Source organism: Neoarius graeffei, chromosome 4 (genome assembly GCF_027579695.1).
Source record: "Neoarius graeffei isolate fNeoGra1 chromosome 4, fNeoGra1.pri, whole genome shotgun sequence".
NCBI classification, from domain to species: domain Eukaryota; kingdom Metazoa; phylum Chordata; class Actinopteri; order Siluriformes; family Ariidae; genus Neoarius; species Neoarius graeffei.
In genome coordinates, this window is record NC_083572.1 from 74,393,920 (window position 1) to 74,407,179 (window position 13,260).

At 40.3% G+C, this 13,260-nt stretch overlaps 1 protein-coding gene across 13 annotated transcripts in view; it reads right to left on the reverse strand.

The window, feature by feature from the left end:
* szt2 (SZT2 subunit of KICSTOR complex) overlaps positions 1–13,260 on the reverse strand; it is a 290,455-nt gene that overhangs the window by 112,275 nt on the left and 164,920 nt on the right. For 9 of the 13 annotated variants that reach the window (XM_060919698.1, XM_060919695.1, XM_060919697.1 and 6 more), the window contains 2 exons: positions 11,957–12,007; positions 35–205 (listed from right to left, as the gene is read on the reverse strand). In XM_060919698.1, coding sequence (XP_060775681.1) covers positions 35–205; positions 11,957–12,007 — 222 coding nt within the window. The remainder of the gene's footprint in view (positions 1–34; positions 206–11,956; positions 12,008–13,260) is intronic. The other 4 variants (XM_060919703.1, XM_060919702.1, XM_060919704.1 and 1 more) reach the window with 1 other exon arrangement.

Sequence of the window (13,260 nt, forward strand, 5' to 3'; positions counted from 1 at the left end):
CAAATAAAATTAAACGGATTCTAAAATAGGTTACCTGTACTGCGTTTGTCGGGATCCAGTTTCTGCACAGACGTGAGGCTCTCGAACTGCTCAGGTTGGAGAGAGATGGAGGCGGCGTCTCCTCTCGGCGTGCCACAATCATGAGCACAGACATGTAGGGGCCGATCCTGAACGTCCACAAAGGACAGTGCAATGCACGCAATACCTGGGGAAACACCACACACACACACACACATTAAAATTGGACTGTAACGGCTGATGGAGTTTAGTGCAAGATGTCTAAGAGGCATTTCCTGCAATGCAATCAGCCAGCCAAGACTTTCTGTGCACAAAGCAAAGATTATTGCTCATTATGCAAATGCAAGCGCAAAGGCTTATAGAAACCTAGCGTGATCTAGAAATGTCTAACACAACGCAGAAACGAAGTGAAGACACACTGCTTATCCTGTCCATTGTCCACAAGTGACTTTACGGTTCAAGCATATCAGAGTTGAGTGTGGGCATCCGTTTTGCGTGAGGGCACAAATGAATGAATAAATGTAAAGCCTTCTGGTTTCGCTCTGGGAACGACTGAAAGCTGCCAGAGATTCTCAAAACATTTGATCAGTAGTAGTGCAAGTTGGTCAGGGATGCGATTGCACAGCTAATACAAGCAACAGCCATTTTCGAGCGAGGAGAATTGCTTTTTTTTTTTTAATGGCAAAACGGAAGTGTTATAGCAGGGAACAAATAATAAAAATAACACAAAGGAACGTAAGACTTTAAAAAAAAATGCTTAAGCACAGATAAATACAAACAAACAGAATGAGCAAATATACGAGTACCGGTATCTTTGTCATTATTACAAAGTGCTGATGTATGTGAACCGTGCAAAAATCCAAACACCACCGAATAAAAATTAAAAATAAAATCTGATGGAAATGATTGTAAAACAGTGCAGTAAGAGTTCAGTTTGAGGAAAGTATTAATGCCCGGTGGATGAACCAATAATAGTGTTGTAAGGTCTTAATGGCTGCAGGGTGAAAGGATCCGGAAAATCCTCCTTTCTGCAGCGAGGTAAAAGTCGCCTGCTGCTCTGAGAGTCCACTTGTGCTGCACTTAGCTTATCACCCCGCAGCTTTGTCCAAACGGTGATAAAAGCACTTGAAAAGTCAAAGAACATGACTCTCACAGTGCTCGCGGTCTTCTCATGTGCAACAGGCAGATCCCAGGTTCTCCATACCCACTCGCGATCAATACACACACTGTAGGGGGTCCGGTGCTGTAAATTCAACCAAGGACAAAGCATTCGAGGAATTTTAGCACCGCTGGCTTGTTGTCGAAAGCTACTGCAGGACGTTGCCACTAGTACTCGGTCATCCTGAGACAAAAAAATTACATGCATCCAAAAATAGCAGCAGCTTTTCATTCAGTGCCATTAGGTTGCACACATCAGGATAAAAATGGTTTAAGATGTTGTTCGCCAGAATTTGAGGTTGTCGTCTTTTTTGTTTCCAGGTAGAACACAACAGTGACACTCCTATGTTTCAGGAGGACCGTCAGGAACATGCATGTGTGATACTCGGACACTTGGACTAGCCTGCAAAATTACCAGACCTCGGTTTCATAGAAGACATGTTGGATTATTAGGAACAGAAAGCGAAACATGTCAATAGATGCGGTTATTAAGGTGAGCTGAATCATAGCCATGTATTAGTCACGAAATGCCACACATCAGAAAATCATTCACCCCATCATCCACAGACAGCAAATTCAAACACCAACAACACCAAAGTCGTCCAAGAAATAAAAATTGGCCACGCTGTCTTTGATCGTCTCTCCCCTGTCAATCACAGGGACACTCACCAGTCGCAGGGTGTCGGAGTTCATGTATGAAGCATGAGCAGCAGTTCAGAGATGTGGTTGGCTGGCTTCACGTCTCAAAGGAAGCACATGTTGGCCTTCAGGATCTCTGGTTGGTAATTGGAAGCCGGTTCCAAATTTGAACCAAATCCAAAATTACAAGTATCGGGTACCCAAAATTTTTCTCCAATAACCCTTTATTACTACACCAAAAAAAAAAAAGGCTACATATCTGTAAAGACATACAGTGCTCAGCGTAAATGAGTACACCCCCTTTGAAAAGTAACATTTTAAACAATATCTCAATGAACACAAACAATTTCCAAAATGTTGACAAGTTTAATATAACATCTGTTTAACTTATAACGTGAAAGTAAGGTTAATAATATAACTTAGATTACACATTTTTTCAGTTTTACTCAAATTAGGGTGGTGCAAAAATGAGTACACCCCACAACAAAAACTACTACATCTAGTACTTTGTATGGCCTCCATGATTTTTAATGACAGCACCAAGTCTTCTAGGCATGGAATGAACAAGTTGGCGACATTTTGCAACATCAATCTTTTTCCATTCTTCAACAATGACCTCTTTTAGTGACTGGATGCTGGATGGAGAGTGATGCTCAACTTGTCTCTTCAGAATTCCCCAAAGAAAATAATTTCTTTACACCACAAAGGTGAAGGCTACAAGAAGATCAGCAAAGCTTTACTTATCAGTCAGAATACTGTAGCAAAAGTGGTACAAAAATGTAAGAAAGCTGGAACTGCAACCATCTCACAGAGACGTCCAGGTTGTCCGCGGAAGTTAACACCTCGACAGGAGCGTCTTCTGGTGAGAAGGGTCGAAGAAAATCGGCATGCAAGTTCACTGCAGTTATCTAAAGAAGTAGAAAGCCAAACTGGGGCGACTATTTCCCGTGACACAATACGGCGTACACTGCAGAGGAATGGCATGCATGGATGCCGTCCAAGAAAGAAACCTCTCCTAAAGCCCAGGCACAAAACAGCCCGCCTAGAGTTTGCCAGGGCCCATGCTGACAAAGATGAAGACTACTGGGACTCTATACTCTGGAGTGATGAGACCAAGATAAATGTTTTTGGAACTGATGGCTTCAAAACTGTATGGCGTCGCAAAGGTGAGGAGTACAAAGAAAACTGCATGGTGCCTACAGTGAAACATGGTGGTGGCAGTGTCCTTATGTGGGGTTGCATGAGTGCTGCTGGTGTCGGGGAGTTGCATTTCATTGATGGCATCATGAATTCACAGATGTATTGCTCTATACTGAAAGACAAGATGCTACCATCACTCCGTGCCCTGGGTCGTCGTGCACTTTTCCAACATGACTAAACACACATCTAAGGCCACTGTTGGATTTCTGAAGAAGAACAGGGTGAAAGTGATTCAGTGGCCAAGTATGTCTCCTGATCTGAACCCAATCGAACACCTATCGGGAATTCGGAAGAGACAAGTTGAGCATCACTCTCCATCCAACATCCAGTCACTAAAAGAGGTCATTGTTGAAGAATGGAAAAAGATTGATGTTGCAAAATGTCGCCAACTTGTTCATTCCATGCCTAGAAGACTTGGTGCTGTCATTAAAAATCATGGAGGCCATACAAAGTACTAGATGTAGTAGTTTTTGTTGTGGGGTGTACTCATTTTTGCACCACCCTAATTTGAGTAAAACTGAAAAATGTGTAATCTAAGTTATATTATTAACCTTACTTTCACGTTACAAGTTAAACAGATGTTATATTAAACTTTGTCTTGTCAACATTTTGGAAATTGTTTGTGTTCACTGAGATATTGTTTAAAATGTTACTTTTCAAAGGGGGTGTACTCATTTACGCTCAGCACTGTGTGTAGCTCTATGATAGGACCTGTCTACGTCATGCATCAATGAAACAGTGTGTACATTTGTTTAGATATGAGCTAGCATGCATGGATAGCATCACACAGTGTGAAAGATGGACCATAAAAATGACCCCAAGTTGTGTTATTTTCAAAGTTGGCATCTTTTTTTTTCCACCTTTTTGAAATCAAAACAGGGAATCGATAACATTTTAAAAAAGATATCCAACCCTACTGGTTTGTAGTTATGTGATGGAGGACAGTCAAATGGTGAGTGAGAACTGGCCAAGACCAATTTACCCCACCCACTATATAAAGGTCATGTTACTGATCTTGTGTATGGGGAGATTATATAAACACAATTGAGCACAAAGACGGAGGACGAGCTCATGGCATGGCAAATGCTCAAATGCCTTAAAATGATGCGTTTAAAATGACACTTTTGTCTGTTCTAGTCTTCATGAGGAGAAATTGTTTGTTTGACGCAACACCAGATCTTCCAATACATTCTCAGAAAATAAAGTATATTATTGTACCTTTAAGGGTACAACGGCTGGTCACTGGGGCAGGGCCATTTAATGCTCAGGTCAGATCGCGACTGATCACAGGCGTTCTGCGTCAAATCCTTCGTTGTGGTCAGACGTATTGCAAGACGCAGAGTTTTTAAGCTGAATCGACCAGTCGGAAGCAGACGCAGCTAGATGCAGGTTGACGCAGTGCACAGAAAACCTTTAAAAAAAAGCCATAAGATTGCTCACAGGCTGCTGTAAACTATTTGCAGGTGCAGTCTGCATCTACCTGCGATGCATCGCAGCCAAACTTGCCTTCCCCTGCGTCAGCCTGCCACTACCTGCTTCAACCTGTGATTGGTCGCTTAAGCACTGCACGACCGCCTGCCTCTACATGCGTCAACCTGCTATTTGCGCCGACTGGAAGAGAATCGCAGCTGAAATGTGAACAGATCGTGATCCACTTGCGTCAACCTGCCTTTACTAAAGACCCTCTGCAACACACTGCCATTATCAGCGTCATCGTGCGCCAACACAAGACCAGTCTTGCATCTACCTGCGATTTTGTTATTGCAGGAAGATGCAAGTAGTTGAAAACTAGTTGCAGCCTGCTGTCTGACCTGGGCATTAGGTACTTATTTGTACCCTTTAAATACTGCTACGGAACACATATGTACCTTTTTGGCCCTAAAAAGGTACACATCGTTACCTTGAGGTCCAATAATGAGCCCTAGGAGGTACATTAGTGAAGATTGTAGCTTGGGGGACAGAAATGGACTCCTACTGTACCCCTATTTCTAACAGTGTAGGCCAATTCCTCCTGCCTATTCTGCACAGTATATATTCTATATAGTGTGTGCAGGCTTATGACATGAAATTCTGTCCAATATACAGTACTAGGTCAAAAGTTTGGACACCTTCTAATTCAATGTTTTTCTTTATTTTTATGAATTAAAAAAAAAAAAACACGTCATGTCTTAAAGTAATGATGGATGTTGTTTCTCTTTACTTAGCTGAGCGGTTCTTGATATAATATGGATTACTACTGTACAGTTGTGGAATAGGGCTATTTACTGTATTTTTATTATTTAGTGTTTGATCTCAAACACATTAAGAAGGCAGGAAATTGCACTATAACTTTTGACGAGGAACCGGTAAATTGAAAAGCATTCCAGGTGACTACCTCATGAAGCTGGTTAAGATAATGTCAATAGTGTATAAAGTGTCAAGGTAAATGCTGGCTACCGTGAAGACTGTAAAATATGAAACATGTTTAACACTTTTTTTTTGTTTGTTTGTTTTGTTTACTACATCATTCCATATATGTTCTGTGTGTTATGTCAGTTTTGGTGTCTTCAGTGTTGTTCTGTAATGTAGAAAATAGTCAAAATACAGAAAAACGTACGAATGAGTAGGGGTGTCCAAACTTTTGACTGGTACTGTATGTTAAGTGCACTTTCCATTTTTGAAATCTGTTGGGATTTGATAAGTCATGTAATGCAAGCTCAGCTTTCCACACACCAGGCCTGGAGGATGTGAGTGACGTGCCTCTAGTGGAGAACGATGGTTCTCTCACTTTGTAACAAACAGCTGCATTGCAACAGCAGGCACATTGTGTGTGTGTGTGTGTGTGTGTGTGTGTACCATTAGCACTGTGAGTCATGCTTCTCGTATGATGGATGAGAGAGAGGGTCACGCACGTCACCTGCAGTCCTCGCTGTATCTCTCCTCTTCACCTCATCTCTCGCTCACCCTTTGTCCTTTTCTCTTTTTTTCCCTCTGTCTCAGCCTCGCTCAATCACTGTCTTTCTCTCCTACTCTCTCTCTCGTTCTGTGCAATAGGACATGTGTTGCTCACAACCCACACAACCAATAACTGGCCTCTTCTCCAAGAACCACAATGTGATTTTTTTTTTTCGTGTGTGTGCAGGTGGCTGAGAGAGAGAGAAGCTGTGTGTTGGACACTCGTTGTAAAGATGGAGTGTTCATCCAAGCTGTGTGTCTTCGCCCTTTATTTGATGAACGTTCTATTTATCAAAACACTTTACAAGAGGCTTGATAAGGACTGGTTCCTCTCCATCTTGTGTACCCTCTAGCCAGGAGTGGGTGTTCCTCTAAATAAATCTAATCACTAATCACACCAATAATCTGACAATTACGGTACCTAATTTCAGCAGTTTATTGAAGGAAGGGAAAAACAAAAAACAAAATGAAAAACTCCATCCTAGTAGGTGGAAACAAGAGTGCTCTGAGAGCACAATATCCCCCCCTGGCAACTAGGCCACAACACCGGTAAAATACGACGGAATTGAACAAAATTACAATATGCGTATTACCGACATATAACAAAGAATCCTGTCAAGTTTCGTGAAATTCCTACAAAAATCGTGAGAGGAGTTGATTTCAGAAGGTGAGCACCCTTCCTGGGACGGACAGACGGACATCACCACGACATAATCCCCCTTCGGGCCTTTCAGCCAGCGAGGGATAAAAATTATGAAGGAAGTTGATTTCAGAAAGCAAGCACACCTTGATGAAATTGCCAAAGTAGAAGTTTATTAATAATCAAGGGCATAACTCTGGTAAAATTTGCCCAAATTAAACAAAATTTCAATATGCGTATAACGGTCATATAACAAAGCCTTTTGCCAAGTTTGGTGAAATTCCTCCACAAATTGTGAGAGGAGTTGATCTCAGAAGAACCTACACCCTCATGAAATTGTCCAAGTACAAGTTATTTAATCAAGGGTCAAAACTCTGGGAAAATTTTCACAAACGAAATTAAATCCTAACATGCGTATTATCGTCATATAACAAGGCCTTTTGCCAAGCTTCGAGAAATTCGTCCAAAAATTGTGAGAGGAGTTGATGTCAGAAGGCAAACACACCTTCATGAAATTGTGAAAGTACAAGGTTGTTAATCAAGGGTCACAACTCTGGTAAAATGCGACCGAATTTAACGAAATTACAATATGCGTACTACCAACATAATGCCTCGTGTCAAGTTTGGCGAAATTCTTCCAAAAACTGTGAGAGGAGATGATTTCAGAAGGAAAAAACACACCCTTTAAATTGTCAAAGTATAATTTTGTTAAATCAAGGGCTGTAACTCTGGTAAAATGTGGCACAATTTAACAAAATTACAATCTGCGTAGTTTGTGAAATTCCTCCAAAAAAAATTGAGAGGAATTGATTTTAGAAGGTGAGCACCCTTCCCGGGACAGACAGACGGACAGACATCGCCACGGCATAATCCCCCTTTGGGCCTTTCAGCCAGTGGGGGATAAAAAACCCTGAATATTTCTTATTTGAACATCACACAACAACAAATGTATGATTATTAATTCTGTTTCTGGACATTTTTAACCAACTGTAAGCTTGAAATAGTCTTGTTCTATTGGCATAGTGTATTGCTCCCTTGACAACACTACAGTAATCAAATATACCATGCACTGAGAAGCTCCAGTTAAAATTCTGGATTCTCAGAGGTGACTGACATACAGTGGTGCTTGAAAGTTTGTGAACCCTTTAGAATTTTCTATATTTCTGCATAAATATGACCTAAAACATCATCAGATTTTCACACAAGTCCTAAAAGTAGATAAAGAGAACCCAGTTAAACAAATGAGACAAAAATATTATACTTGGTCATTTATTTACTGAGGAAAATGATCCAATATTACATATCTGTGAGTGGCAAAAGTATGTGAACCTCTAGGATTAGCAGTTAATTTGAAGATGAAATTAGAGTCAGGTGTTTTCAATCAATGGGATGATAATCAGGTGTGAGTGGGCACCCTGTTTTATTTAAAGAACAGGGATCTATCAAAGTCTGATCTTCACAACACATGTTTGTGGAAGTGTATCATGGCACGAACAAAGGAGATTTCTGAGGACCTCAGAAAAGCGTTGTTGATGCTCATCAGGCTGGAAAAGGTTACAAAACCATCTCTAAAGAGTTTGGACTCCATCAATCCACAGTCAGACAGATTGTGTACAAATGGAGGAAATTCAAGACCATTGTTACCCTCCCCAGGAGAGGTCGACCCACAAAGATCACTCCAAGAGCAAGGCATGTAATAGTCGGCAAGGTCACAAAGGACCCCAGGGTAACTTCTAAGCAACTGAAGGCCTCTCTCACATTGGCTAATGTTAAAATGTTCATGAGTCCACCATCAGGAGAACACTGAACAACAAATGGTGTGCATGGCAGGGTTGCAAGGAGAAAGCCACTGCTCTCCTAAAAGAACATTGCTGCTTGTCTGCAGTTTGCTAAAGATCACGTGGACAAGCCAGAAAGCTATTGGAAAAATGTTTTGTGGACAGATGAGACCAAAATAGAACTTTGTGGTTTAAATGAGAAGCGTTATGTTTGGAGAAAGGAAAACACTGCATTCCAGCATAAGAACCTTATCCCATCTGTGAAACATGGTGGTGGTAGTATCATGGTTTGGGCCTGTTTTGCTGCATCTGGGCCAAGACAGCTTGCCATCATTGATGGAACAATGAATTCTGAATTATACCAGCGAATTCTAAAGGAAAATGTCAGGACATCTGTCCATGAACTGAATCTCAAGAGAAGGTGGGTCATGCAGCAAGACAACGACCCTAAGCACACAAGTCATTCTACCAAAGAACGGTTAAAGAAGAATAAAGTTAATGTTCTGGACTGGCCAAGTCAAAGTCCTGACCTTAATCCAATCGAAATGTTGTGGAAGGACCTGAAGCGAGCAGTTCATGTGAGGAAACCCACCAACATCCCAGAGTTGAAGCTGTTCTGTACGGAGGAATGGGCTAAAATTCCTCCAAGCCGGTGTGCAGGACTGATCAACAGTTACCAGAAACGTTTAGTTGCAGTTATTGCTGCACAAGGGGGTCACACCAGATACTGAAAGCAAAGGTTCACATACTTTTGCCACTCACAGATATGTAATATTGGATCATTTTCCTCAATAGATAAATGACCAAGTATAATATTTTTGTCTCATTTGTTTAACTGGGTTCTTTTTATCTACTTTTAGGACTTGTGTGAAAATCTGATGATGTTTTAGGTCATATTTATGCAGAAATATAGAAAATTCTAATGGGTTCACAAACTTTCAAGCACCACTGTCTGAAACTTGCAAGACAAAGAAAAAACACATTCATTAACATGGCTGGATATAGTTTGCCGTCTTCTATTGAAAGCTATTTATATAACCTATATATTTTCTTGCATGTTTTTTATTTGATCTTAACATGATATATAGACATAAACATCCAGTATGTTAGGAAAAGATGTCAGTAAATTAATTAATATTGAAATGAGAAAAGGGTTCATAAACTTTCAAGCACCACTGTAGTACCATTTTGTGAGGGGTGCAGCACCAAAGAAAACAGTACTACGCCAGTCACCGTAGCAAATCCGTAATTACCGGAGCCGCTCAGTGCATGGTATATTTGATTTATATCCCTCATCAAAAAAAAATTCCAAACTAAAAGTGTTAAGATTGAATCTCAGCATAAACTCACTGGAGGCAGCCATGTTTGTTGTTTATGTCAGAGCATCCTTCGACCTGCGCATGTGCAATGTACCATGCTTTTACCTGCCTTGCTAAGCATCATCATGATACGTAAATCTACATTACATTACACGGCATTTAGCAGATGCTCTTATTCAGAATGACGTACAACGAGTACACACAGAAATGCTCGCGGAGCTACAGCTGTGACCCGAGTCGGCCGTATAGCTTGAAATTGTCACGTCAGTTCATTGTATTTAACAGTTATTCCACGAAATCGAGTTGACGTGAGCTGATAGCCGACGAGCCGCGTAGCACCAAGTTGGCTATAAGCCGTGTACGACGAGATTGAGTGGAATAACTGTTTTATTCTATCCACATTCACTGGATTTTGAGAAGCGGAGCATTTTTATTTTTTGTAAATTTGAGAAATAAAAAATGTCCAACAGAAATATTTCCGTTTAGAATGTAAACAAACCGGCGAAATGACAGTAGCAATTTGTGAAAAATGCTCTAATAATAATTATTGGGGAAAAAAAAAGATAGATATGTTCTTACTATCAAATACTTTTATTCCATACTGTTTTGCTTTTTTGTCTTTATGGGGTTTTGTTTTCGAGTAGAGTTTTTATTTTGTCCTCGGTTGGTTCAGCGACACGCTCCACCATTTTGTTTTTCTCTACTCACTGTATATATAGCCGAGTAGTAGAGTCGCCAATCAGAGGATGCAATTGCGCATATCCAGTCAATGTGGAGAGAATAAATCCAGGATATACCATGACTGACCCACACCATATCCATTTTTTATTTTTTGGACATCATGAGATCCATTGCTTAAATCAATCGTGGAACTATTTTATGTCACGTGAGCCATCCTTGGCCAATCCCTGCATGGGAATTTTTTTTTGATGAAAGATATAAGAAGTCACATTTTATCCCAAATTCGCATTACTCAGTTCACACCGCGCACGTTAACGAGACACTAGAGCACGCTTCATCTTTATCTGGAACACCATCAGCCAAACGAACATCCATGTCGGTGAAATGCAGTGAGGGTGACAGATGACGTTATCCCAGTTGTAACTCTATCACAGATCAGTAAAATATCGCATGAGACATTGGGATGGTGCATGAAAAAAAATTATACATGTCTTTTTTTTTTATGGTCATCAGTGAGCATCACTATCACCATACATCATGATGACACATTTCTATGAAATGATGGTTACAGAGAGTTAAAAGTTAATTCACTAAATACACTTAAACTAAAGTTAACCGAGTATAGAAAAGTGAACGCAGTATAGTATAGTAGAGTACAGTGTGATTGTGCGATTTCAGTGGATTTCTTCGGAGTTTATGGAAATTGAAAGACTTCTTAAATGGAACTAGAAATGCCACAATTGTTGTTGAAAGCATTTCGGAAATGCATCCGGTGTGAACTGTGCTTTCGATGAAAATCAAGAACACCTGGATTTTCATCGTCACGATCCTCATCATATATCTGATGTCCATCATTTATGCAAAGATAACTGGATCTATACAGAGACAGCGTGAAGGACAGCATTATCATCTCTAAAGGGCTTTGTATCGTAGTGAACAGCCTTCGCATTGACTGCAATGTAAACTCCAAGAAGATCAGAAAAATTTAGAAAAATGCCAGCAAAGCTAATGCACTCTGAGCTAGAAGAAAACCTCATCTTCCAAAGTCATGGATAAAATGAGGAATTTCCTTGTAAAACATTTGGATGTGGCATTATAGATAGCCCCCCCCCAAAAAAAAAAAAAATTATTTATATATATATATATATATATATATATATATATATATATATATATATATATATATACACACACACACACACGTGCGTGTGTATTATCCGACAAATAAATATTATGACAGAGCTTAGAAAGGTTCTTGATTTCAGCAAAAACTGCATTCAGCCTCAAAACAAAAACTCCTGATCATTTTGAAAATGTTTCCTCTGAAAGCTTGAAGCAAATTTTCACAAATACTGATATCAAGCAAAATTCTGATGGTGAACTACAAACAAACAAACAAAACCAACTGCGAGCAGACCGTCATGCAGGCCCAAGCATGGCTTTGGGGATTTTATAACAAATAAGGCATCATAAACTAAACAAAGCTGAATACGTGAGAGCAGAAACACACACACACACACACACACACACAGGAGAGGGAGGGGGACGCCAGCACAGGGAAACACTGATGGGAAATGGAGCTGTGGTACCTTGGAACTGTGAGGGTGGGAAGAGGTTCTGTACGAGCTCCGACATGGTACCTGAGTCACAACAAAACACACCCACAACAAGAGTAAGCACAGGAAAGAGCACACAGTGACACCCAGACGCAACCACAGAGACAGACAGAGACAAGAAGTGAGAAGAGAAAGACACAAAAGTTTTGAGGATGGAAAATGGATGCGGTACCTCAGATCAAATTTTTACAATGTTTACATTTTCTGATTTTGTTCGAGCTGAGTGGAGCTACACTGCAAGTACAGCTAGCTACAAAGATTATTTGAAATTCTCATAAAAATGCGTGCATGGACTGAGGTCCATCTGGTCCAAAAATAAATAAGCAAATAAAATAAAACCGGCAGCGTGGCTGGACTGCATAAGCACAAGCTTGAGCAGTCCCTCTGGATGGACATGTCTAGTGGTGTAAAAAGTAAGAATTTTGCTGAGCTAACCAGGACCTGCTGAAACGAGAGTCGAGTGATAATAGACAGTTAACTATGAGGATAGAAAAGCTCATCTGAGCTCCAAGGCACTACGTGTGCCATTTCTGTACGATTGCAATACCACTTTTAAATCAATCCAGAAAAATCTACAGCCATCCAAGAGAACATAATCAACCCTACTTTCTGGGCGAGAAGATGGCATTCGTGTCTCCTCTGGAACTCTGAGTAAACTGGTGTTTATGAGCTAATGAATACATGACAGGTCTTCAGTAATCATGGTCAGGGCCACAGTGGATCTGGAGTCTGTCCCCGGAATGCGTGTGGGAGGCAGGAATACATCCACGATTGGGTGTCCGTCAAAGGACACACACGTACGCACGCACACTGGTAATATAGCCAATTCACTACTGGAAGTGGAAAGAAATTTTGACATTTTCCCAACATACAAATTACATATCAGGCAACCAGTGGCTACAGAAGTAACTTTGGATGCTTTCACATCTATTCACTCTTGATGGTCCTTGAAGTACTTGATGCGTCTGGTTTGTTTTATAACTTCTGGTTTGTTTTATATTGTTTTATGCACCAGGGCTCTGTTCAAATGGATTAAACACTACACACAGTACCAGTCAAAAGTTTGGACACACCCAATTCAATGTTTTTTTTTTATTATTAATTAAAAGACACGTCATCTCTTAAAGTAATGATGGACTGTTGTTTCTCTTTACTCACTTGAGCAGTTCTTGACAAAATATGGATTACTATAGTTGTGGAACAGGGCTATTTACTGTATATTATTTACTATTTGATATGAAAACACATTAAGAAGGCAAGAAATTGCACTAATTAAG